The sequence below is a fragment of the Betta splendens genome, chromosome 21 (genome assembly GCF_900634795.4).
Source record: "Betta splendens chromosome 21, fBetSpl5.4, whole genome shotgun sequence".
Lineage (NCBI taxonomy): Eukaryota > Metazoa > Chordata > Actinopteri > Anabantiformes > Osphronemidae > Betta > Betta splendens.
The window spans coordinates 10,119,299-10,144,530 of record NC_040899.1 but is presented as its reverse complement, the minus strand read 5'-3'; the positions used below and the strand labels follow the sequence as shown (position 1 = coordinate 10,144,530).

The 25,232-nt window shown below is 45.4% G+C and overlaps 2 protein-coding genes across 7 annotated transcripts in view; both read left to right on the top strand.

The window, feature by feature from the left end:
- Positions 1-11,381, top strand: part of LOC114847048 (hyccin 2-like) — a 29,059-nt gene extending 17,678 nt beyond the window's left edge. For 2 of the 4 annotated variants that reach the window (XM_029136339.3, XM_029136340.3), the window contains exons 7-13: positions 815-930; positions 2,252-2,347; positions 3,009-3,125; positions 4,576-4,663; positions 4,767-4,923; positions 5,513-5,686; positions 7,571-11,381. In XM_029136339.3, the coding sequence (XP_028992172.1) occupies positions 815-930; positions 2,252-2,347; positions 3,009-3,125; positions 4,576-4,663; positions 4,767-4,923; positions 5,513-5,686; positions 7,571-8,229 (1,407 nt within the window). In that variant the 3' untranslated portion in view covers positions 8,230-11,381. Of the gene's footprint in view, positions 1-814; positions 931-2,251; positions 2,348-3,008; positions 3,126-4,575; positions 4,664-4,766; positions 4,924-5,128; positions 5,156-5,512; positions 5,687-7,570 lie in introns of all 4 variants that reach the window. The other 2 variants (XM_029136341.3, XM_029136342.3) reach the window with 2 other exon arrangements.
- A 134-nt stretch (positions 11,382-11,515) lies between these two features.
- On the top strand, positions 11,516-24,005 carry trpm2 (transient receptor potential cation channel, subfamily M, member 2). 3 transcript variants are annotated; one of them, XM_029137634.3, is made up of 34 exons: positions 11,516-12,037; positions 13,060-13,160; positions 13,683-13,756; positions 13,943-14,123; positions 15,501-15,681; positions 15,764-15,930; positions 16,016-16,196; positions 16,318-16,379; positions 16,453-16,653; positions 16,810-16,912; positions 17,454-17,575; positions 17,755-18,126; positions 18,209-18,319; positions 18,402-18,531; positions 18,604-18,749; positions 18,829-18,941; positions 19,101-19,199; positions 19,299-19,524; positions 19,605-19,723; positions 19,813-19,945; positions 20,294-20,465; positions 20,544-20,724; positions 20,811-20,992; positions 21,094-21,226; positions 21,552-21,639; positions 21,807-21,891; positions 21,975-22,129; positions 22,212-22,276; positions 22,422-22,451; positions 22,539-22,625; positions 22,699-22,777; positions 22,864-22,965; positions 23,096-23,212; positions 23,288-24,005. In XM_029137634.3, the coding sequence occupies exons 2-34, from the start codon at positions 13,062-13,064 to the stop codon at positions 23,402-23,404; spliced, it is 4,413 nt and encodes a 1,470-aa protein (XP_028993467.1). In that variant the 5' UTR covers positions 11,516-12,037; positions 13,060-13,061; the 3' UTR covers positions 23,405-24,005. The 3 variants fall into 3 exon arrangements, with proteins under 3 accessions (XP_028993467.1, XP_040924746.1, XP_055360978.1); XM_041068812.2 differs by having other exon boundaries at positions 11,516-13,160; XM_055505003.1 differs by lacking the exons at positions 21,807-21,891; positions 21,975-22,129; positions 22,212-22,276; ... (4 more) ...; positions 23,096-23,212; positions 23,288-24,005 and having other exon boundaries at positions 11,516-13,160; positions 21,094-21,255.
- The last annotated feature ends 1,227 nt before the right edge of the window (positions 24,006-25,232 follow it).

The window sequence follows — 25,232 nt, the reverse complement described above, 5'->3', positions numbered from 1 at the left end:
CTTCTTGAATGAATCCGTCGGCTATCTCTGCTCAGTCACCTACAATATTCCCAACAGAATATCAGTTCAAGGACACTTCTGCTCTGCTTAGGATAAAGTGGCCTTGTGTCAGTCCTTCATGAAGGAAAGAGAGGATTTAAGATTAAATATCTTCCACCTGATCTTCCAGGAATCTCCCCATTAAGCCTGAAAGTCAGACTAAATGAAATTCACGTGGAAGAAATCAGTCAGTAGGTTTCCAGAAGTCAAGTGAAGCACTGCTGAGGAAACCTCGTGACAGCTATTTGTAGCAGAGGTCCTGCTACTGAAAGCTCTCATGTTAACCACTCTGAGGGCCAGGTGACAGACACACTGACAGGATGCGGGTTTTCTCATCATAGCTATTTAGCAGAAGTGGAAACCCACTCATGCTTGTACACACGTCATTGCATTGTCACGGGTTTAGTGTAGCGGAGTCCGAATGACTCGTCACATGACATACACGTCGTGAGTGAGTTGCCAGAGTTGTCATGAGGTGTCACCTCCACAAAAAACACAAAACCTTAGGTAGATTCAATTAGAAATGTGTATTTATGTAGAGATAAGCGCAATACGTAGATAAATGATATCAGCAATTTATCTTTTAGATTTAGAATCAGATGAAAGGAACATGTCAAGTGCCAAAGGTGACATCTTTCATAACTAGTAATTAAATGTCATAAAATGTGAACACTAAAAGTTTTCCGAGCGTCATTTGTCAGTCAACAGGTTGACAGGCGTCCCCGCTGTCGCTGCGCTGGCCCGCTGGTAAAGCGTGTCCTCTCCCTGTGTGCAGCCTTCCAGCCTGGGCTCCATGGCGTTGACCGAGGGGGCTCTCTGTCAACATGATCTGATCAGAGTGGTGTACAGTGGCCTCCACCCTCAGAGGGAGACCTTCACGGCCCAGAACAGGTACGACCGTGACTCAGGCCGCCGTCAGTCACGTGTCACGTGAGACACCGTGTAAATGTCACAGCAGAGATTGCAGCCGTTTAGAGGCTTACCAGAAAATCACACTGTGCCCCGATCATGTCATTATTCTCTTATTTTTAAGAATGATTTCATTTGACCCTACTTCATTGCAAGATGAAAAATATCTTCAACGTCTGGCCAGACTCAGCAGGCCTGAAAGCTTTTTTGGCTCCCGCACTTTCTCTGCTACTGTGAGTGATTGATAATCTTAGCATCGTAATGAAGAGTGCTGGACTTCTGCCACAAGGCGTTTATTTTATTTTATTTTTTTTGGGTTGCTGAGCACGTTGAGCGTGTGTTTTTGTTTGCAGCAGCCGCACATCTGGACTGAGTCAGCTGATAAAAACAAAGATACAGCTGATCGTCCTGTGTCGTCCACAGCAGAATGTCCCCTCAGTTACAGCACAATGCACCATCAGCATCGTACATGTATTGAGTGAATATCAGACAGGCCAGACCCAGTTATGTGCGTTGTGTTTAGTCAAATAATGCTCAGGAGAAGAAAGCTGCTGGCTCACACTGACTGATGATACGCAGCCAGGCCACTTGTTTGCTGCCTGCCTCATACCCTCGAGGTCCCTGTGGTTAACCTCCATCAACACACGTGTGTTGGTCAACATGAGGACAATCAGTGTTTAACTCCCCACATTAACCTTTGCAGCTCAAATAAAAGCCAGGCTGCAGCCTTTAGCCTCATCCCTTTGGAGTCTAAACTAAATCTTCCAACCAAGTCACAGCAAGAATAGCTCTGTGTGCACCAATAAGCACAACTTAAACAATCTCCTAGGTCCTTTTTTGTTTGTTTGTAGTTTTTTTAATTATGTAATTATATACTTAATTTGTGCCCTTATTGTATTATTACGTTCACAATATTTTTTTTCTCCCGCAGGCACCTTTGAGCTTTCTCAATTACTTGTAGTTTCTCAGATGTAATATTTAATGTAGCCTAACACAAATAAACCTCCTCCTGTATTTCTTGCATTTCATTAAGTGTTAGAGTTAAATCATAATTTAGACCCAAAGTTGATGCAGCGCTGTAGCTGCTTAGGGTAGACTGACTACTGTATTACCAGCTCTCACATTTGATGAATTGCCTGAACAGCCCCGTGTCATTGTCTCCAGTTAAGGTGTGACAAAGAAAATGTGGGTGTGGATGTAAATGTGTAAGTTGAGGTCAAATTGATTTAAGCAGCTGGCTCAGTTAATTAGAGCCTGCAGGAATCTGTGTCATTGTGCTGCTTTCTGTCTTTTGTTCCTGCAGGTTTGAGGTGCTGTGTTTCCTCATGCTCTGCTACAACTCGGCTGTGGTCTACATGCCCCTTTCCTCCTACCAGTCCGTCTGCAGAATGAGCTCGCGGTGAGCACCTGCTGTTCTCCCAGTTTGTCCTCCTCTCCCTTCATTATTCATATCATTGTTCTCTTGATATATAAATGAATTTCCTCCTTTAGCCTGTAGACATTCACTGACCTTGATAGTGACTTTCCTCTTAGCAGGAGGATTTGATACGTACTAATTAGCTGAAGCTCAAATGTCTGATTGGCCGAATAACAGCATCACTCCTGGATACCTTAAACTCCAAGATGCCCTCAAGTTAAGAGAAAGATCAATGTAAAATTCACAATATGAGAGTCTGAAAGAGTCGCTGCCCAGAGATTGTTTCATGGCAGTGAGCAGACGATTCAGGATATGAAGACGTCCCCACTGAGAGCGAGCACACAGACGATGCCTAAAGCAGGCTGTGTCTAGACAGACGGCAAACTGTGGCGTGAAGATTTCTGATTTTGGGGGGTTTAGCTGCACAGTAGCTTTGTTTGGCGTCATGCAAACAACCTTCTGTGACTTCTATGATGTTGCTAAATTATTTGGCTCCCCTTGTTTGAAATGTGAGTTTCCTCTTTGTTTAGTCCATCTCACATCTGGCCTCTGCTACTTCTTACAGAGGTCACAGGTCATGGAAACAGTAAAATGCCTTTATCCTTCTGATGTCACTGTGTGTGCATTTGTGTTTCCAATTCAGGCTGTGTGTATGCGGCTTCCCCCGGCAGCAGCAGAAGCTTTGGAGGGAGCCATGCAACCGTGTGCTGCTAGACCCCGAATTCATGGTGCAGATGCTGACGGCTGTTTATCATGCTATGTATGTATCTTCACTGAGAGAAATATAAACCCTTTACTGATGACATAGTGGCATATTGCCATCGGGAGGAAGGCGATCTCACATTTGTGCTTCACTTTAACAATACGCGACCCGTTTCTAAATAGGAAACTGTTTTCATTTTTGTCGTGTGCCTCAGGAGTAAGGTCGTTCTCTATTCTATTCCAGCTGTGTTTTAGCCAGGACACAAGCTTTCCATGATATAAAGCAATTACATCAGCGGTACATTGTGGAGGCAGGTGATTCCATCCTCTATGAGGACAGTCATTGCAAAGCAGATTACAGCTCTGATGACAGCTCGTCCTCAGAGATGGTTCCCCTGATACGCCGGTGTCTGAAATCACTGCCTTATCGACCCCATGTGGGTACACAGCAGCAATCAGGAGATTGGAGCGGCCTGTGCTGCTTGGGGAAAAAAAGTATAATAGTCTTTTTAGTAATCCCTTCCATAGGTCGCCTCAGTGCCAGCTGGAGCTCTCATATTCACCCTTGGCCCAAGCAGGCGCATGTGAAGGGCAGATAAACATGAATCCACACATAAAGAGGGACCTTGGAACTTGCCGCAGACGGTCTGGGATTTAGGTTAATATGTCCACTAATGCTGCAGCGAGCTGAGATGAGGATTTGAATGTGTTTTAAGCATTTACAACATCAGAGGGTCCGTTTTACCTGCCCATTCATCGAAGCCTAAAGGGAGCCTCACATTATTCCCTGGTCGAGCCGCTGCTGCATCTGCAGGGCCAGATCAAAGAGAGTTCAGGGGTGGGATGCATTCATTTTTCATCAGTGGAGCTACTCTCATCACTCTTGACTGAAAATGGGGATGAAGCATCACTGTTTTATGAAAAAATCATCTCTGAACTAAGGAATGAAAAAAACATGTTCATATATATGTTCAATTTTCTTATTTGTCTATTGATACTGATGCACAGTGCTGACACTGATGCCTTAGCCCATTATTATGATTTTTGTTTTTGTATTTGGTTAAGATTCATATCAGCATTTTTATATTCTCTTGCTTATTACAGTTTCCTGGATTTATACATAAATTAAAACGGTTGTTTCTGTTTAATTGTGGATTAAATAACATCACGATTCATTAAACAGGCTCTGAATATGCAGCAGCGATTAAGTGGATTTTCTTTAGGAATATAAACATATATTTCACCTGCATTAGATGCCGCATATTTCATGTATTCATTCCACATTCTTCTGTTCAAAAATGGCTGGTGACAGAAGTTAAATCCAGTGAGTGGATACAGTATGTGGCAAACTTCTTCTCCTCCTTGTTGTAGCCACAGGCCATACTAAATATCTAATAATAGTTCAGAGGGATGTGATTCAGACATCAAAGCACCTTGTCAGACCCTCCTGTCTACTCAAATAAGGCGTCACTAACATGCGTGTGTGTGTTTGGTTTTGGGGTCTTTAGATACAATGGCGAGTGGGAGATGGGGCGGGAAGCTCTGGAGGACATCTTGTACAGAGCGCAGCTGGAGCTCTACTCCCAGCCTCTCCTGGTAAGCCTGGCAGCAGCACTGAGGTGTCACCTGGACCAGCTCTAATTACATCCTACAGGTCTAGTCCGCCAAGATCACACTGACGTGTCTGGGCCTCTTCCAGCTGGGCAACGCCATGAAGAACTCGCTGCCAGAGAGCGCTCCCGACGAACCGCGGGGGCGCAAGGTGCTCCAGGTGGAGGTGACGCCCACCATCAGTCGCATCTCCATCTCGGCCATCACCACCGCCTCCATACGGCGCCACCGCTGGAAGAGAGAGGGTGAGACTGAGACCGCGGAGCGGCAGGGAAAATGCCTTCTTGCCTCGTTCTTGATTTCAGTAAATGTGACAACACAGTATATCCATCGCAGTTTCTTATGTCATTCTTGTTTTTTAAGCACCTCAGGGTAGATTGTGCAAGAAAGAACAGTGTTGAGTCTCCTAGTGTTCACTTAGCCTCACAAGCTGTTACTTTCTTTGATCAGTGAAAAGCCACAAGAGGGAACTGTTTGGTGAGAAAATGATCTCTGTGGTGTTTGTTCTTAGCAGTGAGAAGTGTAACCCAGTCACACCATTGGCATCATCCACAATGGTGTTTCATGTCTGTGACTGTGATCGTATGTGCTGAGCTTGTGCCACTCACTGCTCTTTTGCTCGTGTTGTCTTTCAAGTGCGTGTTGTGCTTTGTGTCCCCACTTAAAATTACGGCTCCAGAGAACCACGTGACAAAATGGTCAATCTAGGGGCTGTTTTCTTTCTTTTCGCTTGACTCTGTTTTGTCATCTACACATGAACTGACGCGCCGCTGTCAGGCCTGCCGTGCCCATGATAAAGAACCACGTCTCCCCATCTGTGTTGTTGACTCCCAGATTGTTTTGACTACTCAACTGACGCAGAGTTGAGCGTCGCCGTCAGTCCTCCTAGCCTCGCCCAGCAGCGCCGCCACCACCGTCACCACACGGCAGCCACAGAGGAGAGAGGGGAGCACGCTCACAGCCAGCACAGCAGCAGCAGCAGCATCATTCCCCCCATCACACTTGAGGGTAGGGGACAGGGGCGGACACCCAGGGCAGGAAGGGTCCTGGGAGGAAGCACCTCTTCAGGCTGTATCCTCCCATCCTACCTCCTCCTGCCCCATCTTAGTTCGAGGGGGTTAATACTGCTGCTTGGCTTCTTCACCTCCCCGGTAGTGTACTAACTCATCCAGTTTGAGCCCCTCGGCCGACAACCCCTAGCGGACCTCTGCTATTTCCCCATCTGATCCAGCTGCAGAAGAGTCACCAATGGGTTTACAGGAAGTGCAGCCAGTGGCCATTTTGCATGGGCCAGTCATGTTGCCTCTCTTTCCCCTCATCAAGCCTCCAGTCTGCTTTAGACTGCTGTCCTTGTCACTCACTGAGCATGTTCAGTGCCCAGCCTGCAGCTTGGGCTTTCTTGGCTCTTTCCAGTGATTTTTTTCCTTTTTTTTAAAGAAAAATCAAAATGGCAATTTACAAACCTGCCACGGATTTGCTAACACCCTGAATTTGGCTCTCTCAGGCCAACAGCATCATCTGCTGCCTATTCCCAGGAAGAGCCAGTCCCCCAGCATTACTGCGTGGTACAGTAGGTTAGTGCACTGCCACGTTTGTCCTGGGCTCAGTGAGTGGGAACGAGCTCTCCATCGTGCATGCGCATGCTGCAGCAAGCTTCAATAACGTCTGCCGAAACTCGGAAACATGAAACTCAACAACATTTTGAATGATGATGCCAAGTGAACAGGCAGGATTTAGAAACGGTTCCGAAAAGCAAGCGGTTCCGCTGCGTAGCGCCTACTGTGCCCACTGACCCATTTTGTTTCGTTGAATGTGTGTCCATTTCCATGTTTGTCTTCATCTCTTTTTAAAGACTGAAGATCATCTGTCTGAGGTAAAAGAACGGTACACGGTCTAAGTGTAATAAGTTAATCTTCATTTGGACCTGGGTCGGTGTGTGGACCGAGCCTGCTATGGATCTGATGAGGTCTGTGGACTTGCATCAGTGCTCCTCACTGATTGGCAGACTCATCTCCACCGGTCAAATACGTGACCGGTGGGCTGGTGTGTAGGAGAGAAGGGGGTTGAGGTGGGAGAGCATGTGTCTGTCCCCGTGTTATGTGCATGTCAGTCCAGACCTTTTTCTTCTCGGTCTCGTCGTTTCCTTTCTGGTACTGCCTGTGGGTCCCTGCTGTCAGTTTTGCTTGTCCCAGCGATGCATGACGGCGACAGACAACTGATCCTCTGTCTATTCTTTAAATAGGCTGTTTCCTGCACACAGTATGTCAATAACGTGCTTTTTGCTCCTCATTATGCTTTATTGCCCTTTTTCTCTTTCAGCCTCCAATCACTAAGATCATAAATGGACTGAAAACGTTTCATCGCTCAGATGTCTTCATGTCGAACCAATGATCAGCATGTTCATTTTAATACATACTGTGTTTAACCATATAGTATAGGATATAATTTAGACTTTTGAACAAGCTCTGGTCATTTATCAGGCAGGTTATTGAACTTACAGACAGCTAGTCACGTTTTTGTTGATCTGAGTTACATCAGATGGTCAGAGGTCAAGGTCACAGTGACCTGTATTGACCGGTTCTGTTTGATGGCTGAGCTAATGGAACTGTGTGTGTGTGTGTGTGTGTGTGTGTGTGTGTGTGTGTGTGTGTGTGTGTGTGTGTGTGGAGGACAAGATATTAAGTTATTCATTATTTACATTCATTGCATATATTACAATGTATATTATTCATATTTCTCAAGTTTTGTCACAGGACTCTTGACATCACTGTTAACATGAAGTATCAGCAAATTCTTGAGTTACTTCAGCTGATTCATTGTCTGACTTCTCTCACTCTTCTGCTTGTCTGTCATGTTTTCTTTTCGTGTATGTCCGTTAATGCTCCTGCACAGATGCTGACGGTATGAGCGGAGGGGAGGACTCCTTCAACATCAACGACCCAGACGAGGGCTTCTCTTCTGGGGCGTCCAACAGCAGTCAGCCCAGCGGCACCAAGGCCGGTGTCGGCGTCAGGCCGAGGGAGAGCAGCCTCAACAGCAGCAACAGCAGCATCAAGAAAGCCATCGCGGCCCGCCTGTCCCGGGACAAGGAGCGAGAGCGGGAGAAGGAGAAAGAACGAGAGAGGGAGGCGGAGAAGCAGGCGGAGTTGTCTGCAGATCACCAGGCTGCCGTGAGGAGGCATCACCAGAGGCAGCCGTCGCCTCCAGCCAGCATCACCTTAGATGCCATCCAGCTGAGCCCCATAAAGAAGCACCTGAGCTTCCCCGTGGGGCCCACACTGGTGAGGACTGGCAGCACCTCCTCCAGCAAGTCCTTTGACTGCATGAATTTCAGCCTGAACGGAGGTGGGAACCAGCGACAGGAGGCGGTGGGATGCTCAGACAAAGGAGGGCCTCCTGCTGGGGGCTCCCATCGCCACTCAGCCATTAGCCTACAGGAGGAGCACCTGAACAGGCCAGAGGATGCTCAGGACCTCCTGTCTCCCGGAGCTCCCCTCACCAAGCAGTCTCGCTCCCCCAGCTTCAACATGCAAATCATATCACAGGTCTAACATGCAAAGCAGGGCATCGTAAACACACACGATGCTTTCCTCATCCTCGTGCTGCAACTCTCTGCAGCCCCACTATGGTGACTTTAGTCCACCTGTCTGTGTCGGTGTGTGTGCGTGTATGTGTAGGACCACAGATCTCAAGAATAGTGTCCTCATCCTTTTGACATCCATTAAACGTACAATCACCTGAGTAGATCATCCCTCTGGGGTAGATTAACTAAGAGCGTCACAAGGAAGCAGGGCGCCCCCGACGGACCTCTGCTGCACCTGCAAAACCTCTCCTCAGAAGGCGGAAACACCACGCCGCTGCAAAGATGGGACAATTCAGAGTTTAACATAAATCAGCAATAACGCCATGGCTCATGTGAAGGAGAGTGGCTCCTTCTCGACTTTCCTTCCCTTTTCATTCCCGGGCTCTTGTGCAATCATTCTTGCTGATTATCTTCCTTTTTAGTTGACTTTTAATTGGGCATGTTCTATGAACATTTTTTTTTTTTACATGTTCATGTACAATCCAAAGAATGTAGTTTTCAACGTTGGTATCACAGATTTTAGTTTTCAACTTTTGACCTTTTTATTTTAATTAATAATGATGATGATAATAATATAATTTGTCCTGTAGGATCAAAGTTATAAAAACCAAACCGTAGTATAAGATTGGTCTGTGTTGACCCAAGCTTTTAACTGGACAAATCACTGCTATGCAGCTAAAGGAGCAAAACAGTGTCTTAGTGCATTCAAAATCTGAAGCAGAAAGATCTGGATTGAAATGTTCTACGTCCACAAATTGCTGAACGTCAATGACTGTGTTTTATGCTGGATTTTTAATCTGGTTCAAACCATTTCACGGGTCCTTCCATCTTCAAGTTAGTGCTGAGGCGTGTGTGGGCGCACGTGGCTGGCGAATTACTGCCCTCTGGTGGCTCCTAGTGGTCACTGCAGCCGCCGTCGCCACAATGATATGATGTCTCGGTTTGTGCTCACAAAACATTTTGTTCTACCTCATTGTGTGTTCACCTGCCACTCAGACACCAGTTTTCCCCGACAGGTTTGAAGCAGGAGAACTTTGGTTTGGGGGGTTTTGTTGAGTAGAGACCATGAACACGTGACCACACTGTAAAGCCCATCTGTGTTCCTGTGTGGATTTGTGGCTGAATATCTGGGCCTTGCATTTCCCTTCAGTCACGTCACGCACGACATCCAGTCTCAAAACAAGAACGGTCTTCGTGTTTTCATCATATACTGTATCAAACAACCATGCTGAGATTTACCTTCATATTTTTCCTCCCCACAAATGTCCTGCTTACGTTTTCTACGTCCTGATTTTTAAAGTGCAATTTTTTTGAATCCTCATGCATGGAGTGGGACCTTCTCTGCCATTGAACCACCATCCTTCTCCTGGAGCTCCTCCGCAGGCTGAGCGGTGTGAGGACGGGACGCCTGTCTGCATGCGCGGTGCCGTCGGCCAGCGAGCCAAACCCAAGTCTGTCCTCGTCTTTGCCAGATGTGCCAATACACATCCTCTCCTTAAAAAAAGTTGTTGTCTTAAGTCAGAGGCCTCTTCTTTCATGTTTACTTGTCTTATTTAAAGTGGAGGGACAATGAAACGTGGCTCAACGTGCCCTTAGATCACCTTTTTGTGTTATTTTTAACATCCTGCTGATTCACTGTACTTTCAATCATCACCGCTTTGCCGTTTGCTGTAAAAGCAGTGTATTGTGGGTCTGTAGATGTGCTGTAGGTGTCAGCTTTTGTGTTCCCCCGTGTCCTGCTCGCTTGTCCAAGAATGCGGTTGAACGATGCAGCGTGTGGAAAAAGTCAGCTCGGTCTGCAGCGTCCACGCTCCCGCTGTGCTGGAAACCCTCACGCTGCTGCTCCCGGTCCAGGCCGGGTCCTGGGTCACTCAGCCTTAGCCATTTCGGGCCAAAACGAGGGCGTCTCGGCTCCGCCCGGGCCGGAGCGCGGCCTCACCCTGTCTGTCCTTGTGTTTCGTGGCTCTCACTGAGCCGGGTTCCCATTCGCTGTATTATGCCGTGAGTTGAGTCGCACCTTTTTGCTGTTTTACAACCAGTGACGTGTCCGTGTCATTAATGCGCGTGCTCCTGACTGAGATTACCAGCGGCCATGTTGGTCCTGTATGTTGACTCGGAGTAATCGCTCACTGTCTGCTGTTATTTGCATGTGATGAGGGTGGAAAATAAGCGCGTGCGTTTTCCATCGCCGACTTATAAGCGCAGACATCCTCAAAGTCCACATACATTCAAGGCAAACCTCTTATGTGGTGAAACTCTCCGGTTGTGATTTGTACTTGGACACAGTTCATTTCTCGCCCTGCGTGTGATAACTGGGCTTCGTTTTCATACAGTATAATGCACTTTAATCCACCCACCTCCCTCCTCAAGATAGTTATTGAGATCATATATTATAGATGTGCAAATGTGTGTACACTCAATGCAGGGTTTAGTCTCTTTAAAGTAGTACTTCTATGTGATGTCACACAACACAATGCTATTTTTGTTAAATCTAAGGGTACAGCTGTTATTTTTTTCTGTTTAAAACCAAAAGAAGTAGTTATGGGGCCTAGATGGGTCCCGGGAGTTTATCAAAAAGCCACATTTTAAAAATGGCAGCACCAAAATTTCAGTTCTCGAGGTCAGAATTGATTCTATGCAACATTTCTTCCCCTCTTTCTTGTGTACATTGTCTCACGGGACGGGGTTCATGCATTTAGGCTGATGACTGAGGTGCAGGGCGTCACCGGTGTCCCCCATTCAGCGGATCTGTTTCTACACCGGGCCGTGGTGCTGCAGAGCCACGGACCGCCCTCCTGTGGGTGAACTGAGAAGCGTCCGTGCTGTCGCCACAGAGGGACCCGTCTCAGTCCGCTGCTCTGTGGCTCCGAGACATCGGCCGGTGTGTGAAATAAAAGCAGATGATCAGTGGTGAATCTAATCTACGTGCTTCAAGGGAAGCTGCTGTAAGATGTGATAACACTGTACTATTGATGTTGTATAAACGGAGAGACTTATTTTAAATCTTGTAAATAGATGTACAAAGGTGAGAGCAAGATGAATATAAAAACCTAAGAGCAGTCTGATGTGTAGAGAGAAATTAATCTGTATATTGTTGAATAAATATTGTGCCGTAAGGGATCGGGGTGTGGCTCTGCTTTGTGTGGAAGTGGATCAGCGTGAGCATCTTCATGCTGCTCCAAGTTTATGAATGAGCTCACGTCATTTAAAGCCAAAGTAGCTTTGTTTATACAGTATAACACAGTACACTTCATTTCCAAAATGACAGTAGTTTATGTTGACATATACTAATAAATAATTTTATAAAGACTTACAGGCTGTTTTTACAGCTTTTACACAATACTTCTATATTAATTGTTAAAAGATTGCAAGATTCTTCCTTTATTGTGGTAAAACAATTGGACTAAAAGTTGAAAAAGCAGATTAAATAATATATTCATTAAGTATTATTTTCCGTGTCAAGGTTGAATGAGAACAACATAAACTGACTTCAACAGATTTCAGTTACTACTGCCACTTCATTCATTAGTATAAATAAACTCCTTGTGGTTCTTTCTACTGAGTTAATAATAAAATCAGTATCTCAAATATGGAATGATTGGACGCAGTTAAAACTAATCATGTGCGTTACAACATGAGTCGACCAGTTCAGTTTGGTAATAAGATCCTTAGTTTAATGCTCTGAGGTGTCACCTGGCAACAGGTTGAGACGTCTGTCACAGCACTTGTTGCTGCCATTAATTCAGAGCGAAGACCGAGCTGAAGACAGCACAAGGGTAAAGTTGACTATCATTAATCACATCTACTACTACTATTATTATTATTATTATTATTATTATTAGTAGTAGTAGTAGTAGTAGTAGTAGTAGTAGTTGTACAGTTATTATTTCTCTTATTATTTTCGTTTTCTTTGGTGTTTGCATTATGTGAAGGTATTCCTCACACACTGCATTGTGATAGACAGGAACAGAAGGCTGTTGTCTTCCCTCAAACAGTTTTATATATTTCCTAAATTTCTTTGTGTGATGATAAAAATGTAGAAGCTTGTTTGGAGTAGAAGCATGTGTTTGTGCAGCTTTGTGTAGTTGATGTACACAGCTTGGCGAGCGATTGTGGGGCTCAGGTGAGTTTGATAATGGCTCTTTTTTGACGAGGAACCGACTCGATTACAGTAGTTGTCAACACTAACTGTCTAAAACCTTGGTTACTAAAACTGAATTTTCACCTGTTCCACTTGCCGTTCATGTGGCTCCAGCACGGCCCCTCCCACTTCTTTAGTTCTGCCTCTTTCCTGTAGTTCCACCTGTGCCTCAGACTCCGCCCACTGACAGACCTGCAGCTAATCTCCCCATGATCCGTCTCCAGAAAACACAGAACTCCTCTCCGCCTCCTGGGGTTTATGCAGTGTGTGACTCGGGCCCTAACGGTTACACGACCCACTTCGTTGGTGGGTGTTTAATATTTTAAGTGGAGAAGATTAATGTGATTCAGAGAGAGTGGAGACATTAATGGGCCAATCTAACTTTGTCCAGAGAGGTCCTGGAGGATTTGTTTCCACTGATGGAAGTGACTCATTCTGTGGGTTAGTGTGGACTGTATGTGTACTTTTTCAACTGAAGAGCTGCTCAGCAGAGCTGCTGTAACACAGATCTGGTTGCATTTTAGCAGAAATACATCTGGCAGAAAATCGATTGATACTGATATGTGCAGGTCCATAGCCACGGACTATGCCCACGGTTTCCCAAGAAATAAAAGTGCTGGCTCACAGTGAATATGAATGTTCCTCTTTGTTTCTCAGACATGCTCCCTAAGTCTAACATGGTTCACCCGAACCAAATAACGGGGCAGCTGGAGGAGAACAAACTGGACCTCACACACATTTTTAATCACTTTAAAAAGGTGAGTCTGTCACGCTTGACCTAAATAACAAATGCTCAAATGAATTTTTAAATTCTGTCATAATGTATGTGTATATTGAGGAGAAGAAGAGGTGAAAAGGCCCTTAATTCAAGTATAATTTGAATCTTTCAAAATAAAAGCCGGCAAATAAAGAGCCCAAAATGAAATTGGACTTGTTTTTTTTATCAGTAACAAAATTTTCCAGTCTTATTTTAGTCTGAATGAAGCATAATTAAATTTCATACACAGGCATGTAAAGTTAAACGTATTAGCACGCAGCGTTAACTGTGCTGTGACGTCACCGATGCAGCTCTGCGGGGCGTCACCGGTGAGAGACTGCAGAGGCGGCTCTATCCCGTCCTGCTCTCAGTCTCCAGCCGGAGCCAGACGCCCCGAGCATCCCAGCTGCCCCGCAGCGCCTTCAGCATGGAGGAGGTTCACATTGAGCCGAGTCTAATCCAAAGTCTGACGAGCATCCTCACTAGACCCTCTAAGCACTGTTTTCTTTCCCCCAATTTTCAGCGCGGAGCCTTCTCTGAGTGGATAAAGAACAACATCTGCAAAAAGCAATGCTGCTTCTATGACAAAGATGTCAGGTAGGACGAGCTGCTGTGCGTTGATTGTTACAGTCTCTGCAGTGACTTTGCAGTTGTTAAACAGATATTATGGTGCTGATCCACTGCCTATAAATGACAGTTGCATTCAATGTATGAGTTGTCTTAAACTTTTGTACTTTTCTAAGCCTTGTTTGTGTTCGTGTCCGTCTCTCTGATTGTATCAAGTGTCTCCACTGGCGGGGACGTGTGTAAGTGCGGTTATTTAAGAAAAGACCATGTGGAAGAAGCCATCAAACCAGAGGACTACATCGGGGAGACATGGGACAAACACAGGCACATCTGTGAACTGCCCACTGATGCTTTTGGAGACATCCACTTCAGTGGTTTGGGACAAAGGACGGGCAAGGTGAGATGCTTCACTGCATTAAAAAGATGCTGTGTACAGTGTGAGTGACAGCTGTGTATGAGGAGGTGACAAAGGAGCAGCAGGACAAATGCAATCAAATAAAACCCCTAAAACAACTAAGTAAAAGTAAATAAAAGACCCAGAGTTTCTAAATAAATATATATATATGGATGGAGAAACAATTTCAAATTCTCTTCAGCTTTCTTTTCTTTCAGCTTTAACAACTTCAGCATACTTTAAGCTACAAACACTATTTAAACTACAAATCAATCTTCAGACATTCAACTGTAAATCCTTTGTTTAGTTCATATGTTCTGATTTCTGATTGATAACAGTTTACGTATTGGGTGTTTTTGGGTTGATTACATTAGTGTTTTGACAGAAAGTCTATCTATTCTGAGAAAAGCTCATCACCACAGCCACAAATTTCATATTATGAACCTATTTTTCACTCAGTTGTAGTCATACGTGTCTTCTTTCTAATAATGTCCTTGGCTAAGCCATCAGACCTACACTTTAGTCTGCGTCTGCCTTAAAGCACAGAGAGTTCCAGAATTTCCCCCATAGACTCTAATTTTAAATTTCTTCCTGCCTATTTGAAGAAAATACTGCTATGTTCTACAGCAGCTCTATGCATATTACTGATTCAATACACTGTTTGATTGTTTAGTAATATGCACAAACATCCTCTAAATCCCTAAAATAAAAGCACCAATGAGTCAATAAGTCTTAGTCAAAAAGACAGTGTAGAGTAGATGATTAATCGATTATCAAAGTAATCGTAAATTACCCTAGCCCTACACAATCCTTTCAAATTAAAAGCACTTCCAAGATCCAAGTCTTTAGATTATACTGTATAGCATTTTTCTACTTTCAAAGGGTTATCTATAGTTATTGAGACTATTTTACAGTTCAGCAGTTACCCACACATTTATTTCAGATCCTTTCAAAATAAAAGAACCAATCAAAACCTAAAGCTTTAAAAGAAGTATTTCTACTTCTGACTTCTGGTTATTTTATATGACTTGTTAATTAATATAAATGCACCGATTCAATTTAGGTTTAGGTATTAGGTTCCATAACAAGATTTATGATTTTAACTGGTTGGTTACAACTAGTTATTAAGGCTTCTTTAGAGTATAGTAATTAATTGTATGCCTATCCTCCAAATCATTTCAAAATAAAAGCACCAAATCCAAGTTATTGACTTTAATAGCAATTTTTTTTCTGCTTCTGATTGGTTAATGATGACTAAATAATACGACAACTTTTCAACTAAGCAAATACCTGCATAAATGCTTTATCTACAGTAGTTCAGTGTGTCAATGTGAAAATATACACAGCTGACCTTTGACACCTGTGTTTGTCTATTCTCAGTATGCTCGCGTGTCTGCAGACACCAATCCTGGAGTCCTGTACCAACTACTGATAGAGCAGTGGAATCTTTCTCCTCCCAACCTGCTCATCTCTGTAACCGGAGGAGCCAAGAACTTCTATCTTAGGACTCGTCTCAAGAACATGTTCCACAGGGGACTCATCAAAGTAGCCCAGACAACCGGTCAGCACTCACCTGGTCAAAACATGAAAGGTCTGCTTAGGATTAGGTAGTTTCCAAACACATCCTGTTCTGTTATCTGCAGGTGCCTGGATCATCACAGGTGGCACCAACACAGGTGTGATGAAGCACGTGGGGAAGGCTGTGAGGGACTATGCCCTGAGCAGCAGCTCTGTGCAGGGTCAGATCGTGGCTATCGGAATGGCCACATGGGGAATAATTCACAACAGGAAGCCTTTAGTGTCTGAGGAGGTACAGCAAAAAAGATTCATCATCTACTCTACATATCAAAGAGTCTCCTTTTGACTGCATTTGTCTTCCTCCTTCCCCTCTGCAGGGCTGTTTCCCAGCCCACTATTCAGCGGACATGAGCAGCCAGGGCCGACTCTCCTGCCTCGACAACAACCACACTCATTTTCTGCTGGTGGACGACGGGACAAATGGCCGCTACGGTGTGGAGATTGAACTCAGAAGCCGCCTGGAGAAATACATTTCCAAAGAGCGTGTTGGAAACACAGGTGGCAAAATGAGCTGATGCAGTAATTTAAAATGCATCGGGCCATTTCAGAAAAATGTATATATAATGTTTATCAAACCCAACAGGCTTTTAGTATTGATTTTTTACTGTCTGCTCTTCAGGGAGCGGAGTGACCATCCCTGTGGTGTGCGTGCTATTGAATGGTGGACCAGGCAGTCTGAGTGTGAGTCATGATCCTAAAGCCTCTGGTTTCTTTGTGCGTCTGCCTTGACCGCGTTCTCCCTCTCTACTCTCAGACCATCTATAATGCCATGCTGAACGGCACACCGTGCGTGGTCTTGGACGGTTCCGGGAGAATTGCAGACGTGATTGCCCAAGTGGCCGATCTGCCAGTGGCGCGGGTCACAATCTCCCTCGTCCGGCAAGTGATGAAAAAGTTCTTTGGCCAAGAGTATGACATGTTTTCCCACATCAACATCCTGAAATGGACAAAGATGGTATGTAAATATACACAGTCGTATTAATTACAGACCAATTCCCCAAATGCATTTTTCATGACAGAATAAGCGCTGATTACAGTGGGAATAAATTAGGTTTGGCAGTGAAATACAAAGCGTGATGTGAAACCTTCCTTCCCTGTTTCTTTTATCCAGATTCAGGACATCATCAGGATGCCACACCTGCTGACAGTATTCAATGTAGGTGAGGACAGTAGCGGGGACGTGGATGTAGCGATCCTACAGGCACTTCTGAAAGGTACGAGGTCGACTCCCAGCAAGAACTTAGGGTAAATATCCTCCACTCAGACAGGCTAAGTGGTGAGCCAGCTCTTATCCTGTAATGTTGATCCATTTACTGTAGATAACCCTGATGCTTTTACATCCTTAGTCTGATGGCTGTTATTCATTTACAGTAACACTTCAATAATGATGATCTATGTTTCCAGCTAATCCTCCTTTCCATTTGTTTCCATCACTGTACACCACTTTCATTATTCAAACACATTTCTGTCCAGTAGTTTTGCCCACTCAGCTGGAAAGAACCATTGGCCGGAAATGTGTAGAAGGGCTTTTGTGTTTGAGAGACACTGCAGCAGACAGTGTGTTATGGTCCAATAGAAAGAAAATATATCAGCTGATTTATGAATATTAGCAATTAACATAATTGCTTGTAACATGGTTACCATGGATGGATGAATGGATGAATGGATGAATGGATGGATGGATGGATGGATGGATGGATGGATGGATGGATGGATGGATGGATGGATGGATGGATGGATGGATGGATCAATCAGCTTCAAGGTCCAGCGAGTGTCTGGGAGCTGAGCACTGGAAGAGGCAGCTGGAGCTGGCTATAGCCTGGAACCGAGTGGACATAGCAGAGACTGAGATCTTCACTGAGGAGAGTCAATGGAAGGTGGGTTTGTATTGAGTGTGGAGGCAAAAAACGTTCACATTGCATTTTACTCAGATTCAAATAGAAGTTTGTCCAAATGATCAAACAACCAACAGATGCATTAGAATCACGTTTTGTGGAAGAATAGGTTCAGTTCAAATGCTGGAACACTGATGGTGTCTGGTTTCATTGTCCTCTAGTCCAGTGACCTTCACTGGGCCATGTTCTCAGCCCTGGTTGGTGACAAGCCTGAGTTTGTGAGTCTGCTGCTGGAGAACGGTGTGAGTCTGAGGGAGTTTCTGCAGGATGAGCAGATGCTGTGTGAACTGTACAAACAGCTGCCCAGCTGCTTATTCCTTCACAAACTGGCCAAGCGGGTCCACGGTTCTCACCGCAGCACCAAGGACAAGTTCCTAATCAGACCTGCAGCTCAACTGGAGCAGGCCATGATCTCCATGAGCCACGTGTCGGAGGAGGTGCGCCACCTGCTGGGCGACTTCACCCAGCCCCTGTACCCGTCCTCACCCACCACCTACCACTACAACATGACTATGGACGACTCCTCTGTGTCTGTGAGTATGTCCATCCACCAGTCAAACCTGGATGTATCATCATTCATTTAATGCTACACACTCCTTCATTTGGACCCTGCAGGGTCCGTCCCAGCGCGGCGAAGCAGAGGCACCCATGGACCCAGGCAGAGACCTCTTCCTGTGGGCTGTGGTTCAGAACAGCAGGGAGCTGGCTCACATCTTCTGGGAGCAGGTGGTGAATACATGTGGTTTACAGTATATGGTTGGCGTGAATGTGTCCCAGCACCTGTTTGCTGCGGTCTGTGTCTGCACAGTGTCGAGACGGCACAACTGCAGCCCTCGCCGCCAGCAAGATCCTAAAAAAGATGGCGGACGAGGGAAGTGATGCGGACGAGGCGGAGGAGATGAGGAAGCTCGCCAGTGACTACGAGCAGCGTGCCATCGGTACGAGAGGCCTGATTGGTGAACAGTGAGATTTTCCTCAGGTTTTTCGCTTTAAGTCTGTGTGTCCCCGAGGCGTGTTCATCGAGTGCCACAACAGTGACGAGGAGCGGACCCGGAAGCTGCTGGTCCGGGCGTCGCCCTTCTGGGGGAGGACCACCTGCCTGAGGCTGGCGCTGGAGGCCGACGACGAGACCTTTGTGGCTCAGTCGGGCGTTCAGGTAGAACTAAGAGTGTCCTCAGGCTCCATCAGTAAGTTTGACCCGATGCAGTCTGAGCCGGGTTGAATGTGTCCTCCAGGCTCTTCTGACTCAGATATGGTGTGGTGAGCTGTCAGTGGACAACCCAGTGTGGAGAGTGTTGACCTGCATTGCCTTCTTCCCGCTCATCTACACTGCCTTTCTAGCATACAGGTCAGGCTTATTCCTAGAACATGATCAATCAATCATGGGTGGATGTCTCAGTGATGTTACTATAATCACAATAATTATATGAATTCCAACAATCTTTATCTTTTTCTATCTTTATCTTTGAAACCTACATTGTTGGATGTGTGTAACTGTTCACCTCAGACGAGATGAAGTCATCCAGAAAGAAAAGGAGAGGAAGGAAGAGATAAAGAAGGTAGAGACTGTGACAGGAAGCCTATTTCGAAGAAATCTTCATAGCCTGTAAGTCCCCACAGAGCTGACCACTCAGCCTTCCTGTGTGATCACTTACTTTGTATAAGAGATCGCAGCTCCGTCACCTCTAGCCGTCTCTGACCATAGCTATGTGCCCCAGAAGAAGCCTGTGCAGCCTCTGAGCGGGTGGAAGAAGCTGGTCTACCTGTACAGCTCTCCGCAGGTCAAGTTCTACCTGAACATAGTGTCCTACTTCGCCTTCCTCGGGCTGTTCGCCGTGGTGGTGATGATCGACTTCCAGGACGTGCCGTCTCCGGGGGAGATTCTGCTCTACATCTGGCTGCTGTCGCTGGTGTTTGAGGAAGTGCGACAGGTGGGAGTCGACGGCCCAGAGGCGCAGGTGTCTGACATCACATGTGATGCTTCAATGATCATCTGTCTTTTTCATCTCAGCTCTTTCACGATCCTGATGGCTTTGGGTTTAGAAAAAAGGCCAAGATGTACATCAACGATCTGTGGAACACATTGGATGTTCTGTCCATCATCCTCTTTATTATTGGCCTTGTGTTTAGGTAAGTTTCCTTCCTCCCAGACAAGCGCTGGGGCCTCTATGTCTGCTGGGTCATCAATACGCCGCCACTTTGCTCTGCTATTTATACAGGCTGATACCTAAGCTGTTCTACGCGGGCAAAATCCTGCTCTGCGTCGACTTTGTCGTCTTCTGCCTCCGTCTCATGGCCATCTTCACCATCAGCCGAACCCTGGGGCCCAAAATTATCATAGTGAAGAGAATGGTGAGAAAGTCCAAGAAATGACATGATGACAGACTACACACGGCTTCAGCCTGCTGTTGGTTGCACACACACACACACACAAGTGCGTTTTTTTATATCCACATGCCATTGAGATTAATGCATCCCTAGCCCCTGACCTTTGTTCTAATCCGAACCAAAACTCAATTCTACCCTCAGCCCTAAAATCACATCTTGACCATAAAAAAAGCCTTCAAACTTTGTGGGGACCGGTCAAATGTCCTCATCTTGATGGCAAAAATATGATTTGTAGTCCCCACGTTGCAGGAAAAACAAGTACACACACACACACACACACACACGCATATGACCAGTGTGCGCATCCTGCAGGTGATGGATCTGTTCTTCTTCATGTTCCTGCTGAGCATCTGGGTGGTGGCGTACGGTGTGGCCAAACAGGGCATCCTCATCCAGAACGAGAGTCGGCTGGAGTGGATCATCCGCGGAGCCGTTTACCAGCCGTATCTCATCATATTTGGGAACTTCCCCACAGATATTGACAGTGAGTGTTGTCACGTATACAGTGTTTAAATGCCAGAATAATTCACCGGCGAGTAAACTGCGTTTCTGGCCTCTGCAGAAACTGCCTTTGACATAAGCACCTGCAGCTTGAATGGCTCCGATCCTCTGAAGCCCAAGTGTCCAATGCTGGATGAAAACCAGATCCCAGTCTTCCCCGAATGGCTCACCATCATCATGATTTGTGTTTACCTGCTCTTTGCCAACATACTGCTGCTCAACCTGCTCATAGCTATTTTCAAGTGAGTCCTCCTCAGAAGTTAAATAAGCCACTTGAAAATATGATGTTGTCTTTATCCTCACGTTGTCCGTTGCTGTTCTTCCACAGCTTCACCTTCCAGGAAGTGCAGGACAACACCGACAGGATATGGAAGTTTCAAAGATACGAGCTAATCAAGGAGTTTTACAGCCGTCCTGCTCTCCCGCCTCCTTTCAGCATCTTCATCCATATTTATCTTTTCATCAAGAAGATAATCTTCTGTGGGTCGACCATCGTTTCCAAAGAGTTCAGTAAGTAATGTGTGGCTGGCTGAAGGCAGATCCTTTATCGCATACAGTTTGAGACTATAATATCAAGCTAGCGGTGATAAGCATGTGACATTGTTTTGCAGAAAACGAGCTTCCTCAGGTGGAGGAGGAGGAGCTGTTGTCCTGGGAGGCCTTGATGAAGGACCGATACCTGGTGTCCTTACAGATGGAGCAGAACCAGAACATGGAGCGTCATATACTGGACACAGCTCAAAAGTAAAACCCCCCAAGTTACTTATTATAAGGTCAGAACAGGACAGAGTTGGACTGAAATACACTGTTCAGGCGAATAATTAAGTGGCCAGTAAGGGGCTGCACTGCCCCCAAGTGGCTCAGCTGAGGATAAAAATCAGGTTTAAAGGCTTTTTTCAATAGTAAATGATTTTTTAAATTGCCATGAATAACAACATGAATTTTGCCTATATCAGTGTGTGTTAAATAAATCCTATTTGCATAAAGGGGTGTTATTATACTATCAATATACTTGGATGTGGTATCTGTGACCAAACGAACCACATGCTGTGCTTTTGATTGAACTCAGGGTCGCCTCCATAACCGATCGTCTGGAGAGAGAAGACGAGACGGTCTCTGCCGCCTTGCTGAAAAGACTGGCCCGACTGGAGGAACAGGTTGTGACCTGCTTCTGTAGTCATCACTAATGTTGCACCTGTGTCTGTAACACAGGGCTCGATGCACAGGAGATCACACACTTCCTGATGTTTTTTAACCGACATTTGTCTCCTCAGTCAAATCCAAATTCCCCATAACGGCCACTTTTCTCCTCTCGTCTCATCAGGTCGTTCAATCAAGCAAAGCCCTGCACTGGATCATGGACCGCCTGAAGTCTAAGGGTGGTGCAACCAAAGAACCACCATCACTGAGTCAGCAACCCGCTCCCTTGTGCTTCCTATGGTCCACTTATAGGCTTTTTAGACCTTTTACTGACTCAGTCGTTCGTTTGCAGTCCCTCCTGCAGCTGCAACCACCACAGAGGACTCTGACACCTTGAGAAACGCATCAGAGAAAGAGGACGGGTGCCACGTGAATGCCCGTCAGCTGTATTATCCAAACAGCAAGCTGGAGCGCTTCCCTGTGCCCGAGGAGAAGGTGCCATGGGAGGTATTCCACATCACTGTCTGCTCTTCTTTAGTCATTCCCCATGTTTCCAATAAAACATTAATTCTCCTGTTTTGGTTTTCAGGTCCAGTTTAGCTCATATATGCCCATATATTATAATTCCGAAGAGTGTGGGGATGAAGCGGACGGGTAGGTTTAAACTCTAAGTGGATAAATTTGTACTTAAACGTTTATTCAACTGATCCAGATGCACACTGTCACTGGTCTTACGTAACCCAGGATCCACCATCTCCAGGACACCTCCTTATATTCCATATCTTCTTGCTCTCTGCAGGTCAGAATCAGAGGCCTTGGATAATTACAGGTACGATACAAGATAGGACGCACAAGGCGGATGACGAGAACAGTAACCTACAAGCATGGTTGGATGTCTGATATCTCATTTCATTAGGAACCCAGGAGGGAGGACCGGCATCAGGGGACAAGGTGCACTCAGCAACTTGGGCCCAAACTTGAATTTAGACCTAGTGATAACACGGTAGGTCACCGATTCTGACAAAGCTTTTCCAAAAGTTATTCGACTCCAGATGGATGGTGACTTTGACCTTTAGGTGGAGAGACAGTGTAAAGTCGGTTCTGGAGTTCTTGGCGGTTTGGGACAAGAGTGAGGGAACCTTGGCTTTACCTGGGGTGAGTCCAGACGTTCATTCCACTGTTTTTTTTACAGGTAGAGCTGTTCACTGTAACACAGTTCTCTTGTCATTCAAAATCCCCAGGGACCCGTTCAATCTGTGGATCAGCTGCCTGTGACGCTTCTGACAACCGTGGGAAAGACGCTGTACGACACAATAAAGGCTAAGCTTTCAGAGGGTCCGAAGGTAAGATGGTTCAGCGTGTCGGTCTGATGGAGAAGGATCTGACAACGAGGCCCGGGATTTAAATGAGTGCGTGGATAATAACGTGCTTTTCTTTGCTATCACACTGATGCACAGTTTGTCTCCACCGCAGGTGTTTGAGGGTTATGTGGATGACTGCAGGAACACAGACAACGCCTGGGTGGAAACCACTGTCCTAAACATTCACCTGGAAAAGCAGCTCCAGCTGATGGTGGAGCTCAACAGTACAGTGAGTTTACTTGATTATATGCCGTCGTTCCAAGAAGGATCAGAATGTGTGACGCCATCGTCTCCTTGGTAATAGGTGCTGAGCAGCCATGGCTGTCTGCAGTGGCTGGAGGTGAGCAGCAGAACACGACTCGGCCCGAACCAAACAGAGTCTCTGCGGCAGGTGGCCGAGCTGCACAACAGGAAGTTCTGATCTTCACATGGCGCTGGACCCGTCAATGGGCCTGCTCCCCTCAGGGTCCGTCCTGCCTGCTCTACAAGGCCTTCGGTACACGTGGACACGGGTCAGCTCCGCGGCACTGAAAGCATGCACTAAACCCAAAGACCAGATGCCATGTTTGCTGTTGACTGACTATTTAGCCTGATCACTGTGTTGTACACGCACACATTCGTGATACGTCTGCACCACGACAGTTTAGTTTCAGGAGAACAGTGTGTATGTGCTGTCTATAAATGTACACACTCACCTCCACATACTTGCCAGCTAGACACTAATCATATTGAATACAGTAAACGTACGGGTATATATTATTATTATTATGGGTTTTTTTCAGAACAAATAGTGTTTAGATAGAACGTGTGCCAGAATAAGTGATATACAGTACAAAACTGATTATACCGTATAATAAGGTAGAAGTCATTATCTTTCAACGTACATTGTTACAGAAGAAAATGCCCAAGCTGCAGCTGCAATAAGGTTCAGTATATCATAACAAACTGACGCTTTGTGACATATTTTGCTGCTAATATATTTTTACCTAAGTGAACTGTCGAATAAAGGGCTGTTAATGGTGTCTGTTTGCATTTTTGCTCCTTTCTGTACAAATACTTTTCCACTACTCTACCTGCTCAGCGTCCCCGTGTTTCAAGTGTTGTTCTGCAGAAGCCGTCAAACTCAGGACTGATTCCAGCCCGTTCATCTCTACGGTGCCGCTGTTCCCCGCGCGCAGCTGCAGCTTGGCCGTAGTTTCGGCGCAGCCTGCGAGGAGACGCTCATTGGCTCCGGCACAAGTGGCCAGACGCTGCAGTATCGGTTTCGCATCCTCCTCATTCCCCTGATGCTTTAGCTTCTTCAGACAAATCAGTTGTTTCCCTGCCAAAAAACGTTTGTTTCCTGTAAATGTAAATACGTCACGGAGCATCGACTGTATCTCTTTATGCAATTTATCTTAATAAATTAATGAACTGATGACAAAGCTCCTACTTGTCCCTCGACTGGAGGTCTTAATTGTAGGGATTAAACTTTACGCAGTGCTACTCGCATTTATTTTTACTTTATTCTGACCTCCTGACTCCATTATTTGTCATCTTTACGTCCCCGGTCGTGCTACGCGAAAGAAAAGACCTAGGAACTATTTTTGTCCACAACGTCATAGAGAAGAGAAAAAGCAAGAGCTCCCACTCTGATGTAATTTCACGATGACGCAAAGTGCGGCTGTAGCACTGTGCACTCAATGGAAACAGCCCCAGCATCGTATTCTTTACATACATTTTCAAGAAAGAGGTATGAGTTATATGAGTTTTAGTAACAAGAACACACACATCTATCATTTTAGTAATTATACAAAAAATAACTGTGTAAATGCGTTAGCATCATTATTGAGATTAAGGTAGCACTGCAAAGATCCAAGCGTCAATAATAGTGTTTTCAAAGTTGTTTTCAGAATAATATTACGGTACTTAAGCATTTACACTACAAGCTGCCGTTTAGTGCAGTAAAAGTACAGCTATTCTGTACTATTGATGTAATGTGTTGTATACTGCAAGTTGTTTCTTGGCATGTGGTCGGGAAAAGTGAGCCAGCAATTTACCGGAGCCAAAACCACAAAGGCTTTGGATTTAATAAATAAGCTTTTATTAGTCATGTTGTTTTATCATAGTTCCGTCAATCAAAAAAAGAAATTCCAAAATACTGATAGTAAAATAAAAAGTATTTTTCCAGTTTTTCTAAATACCAAAAATTTAAATTGACTGACTTCAGGCACATGTATATAATTCACCATTATATGTGTAAAAGATCG

What these genes read in the sequence shown, in the direction of transcription:
- trpm2 (XM_041068812.2), top strand. Translation starts at nt 13,035, where the DNA reads ATGAATGTTCCTCTTTGTTTCTCAGACATGCTCCCTAAGTCTAACATG. An exon ending in TGGCCCGACTGGAGGAACAG is followed by an intron (nt 21,640 to 21,806) that starts GTTGTGACCTGC and finishes TCGTCTCATCAG; the next exon opens with GTCGTTCAATCAAGCAAAGC. An exon ending in GAGGCCTTGGATAATTACAG is followed by an intron (nt 22,452 to 22,538) that starts GTACGATACAAG and finishes TCATTTCATTAG; the next exon opens with GAACCCAGGAGGGAGGACCG.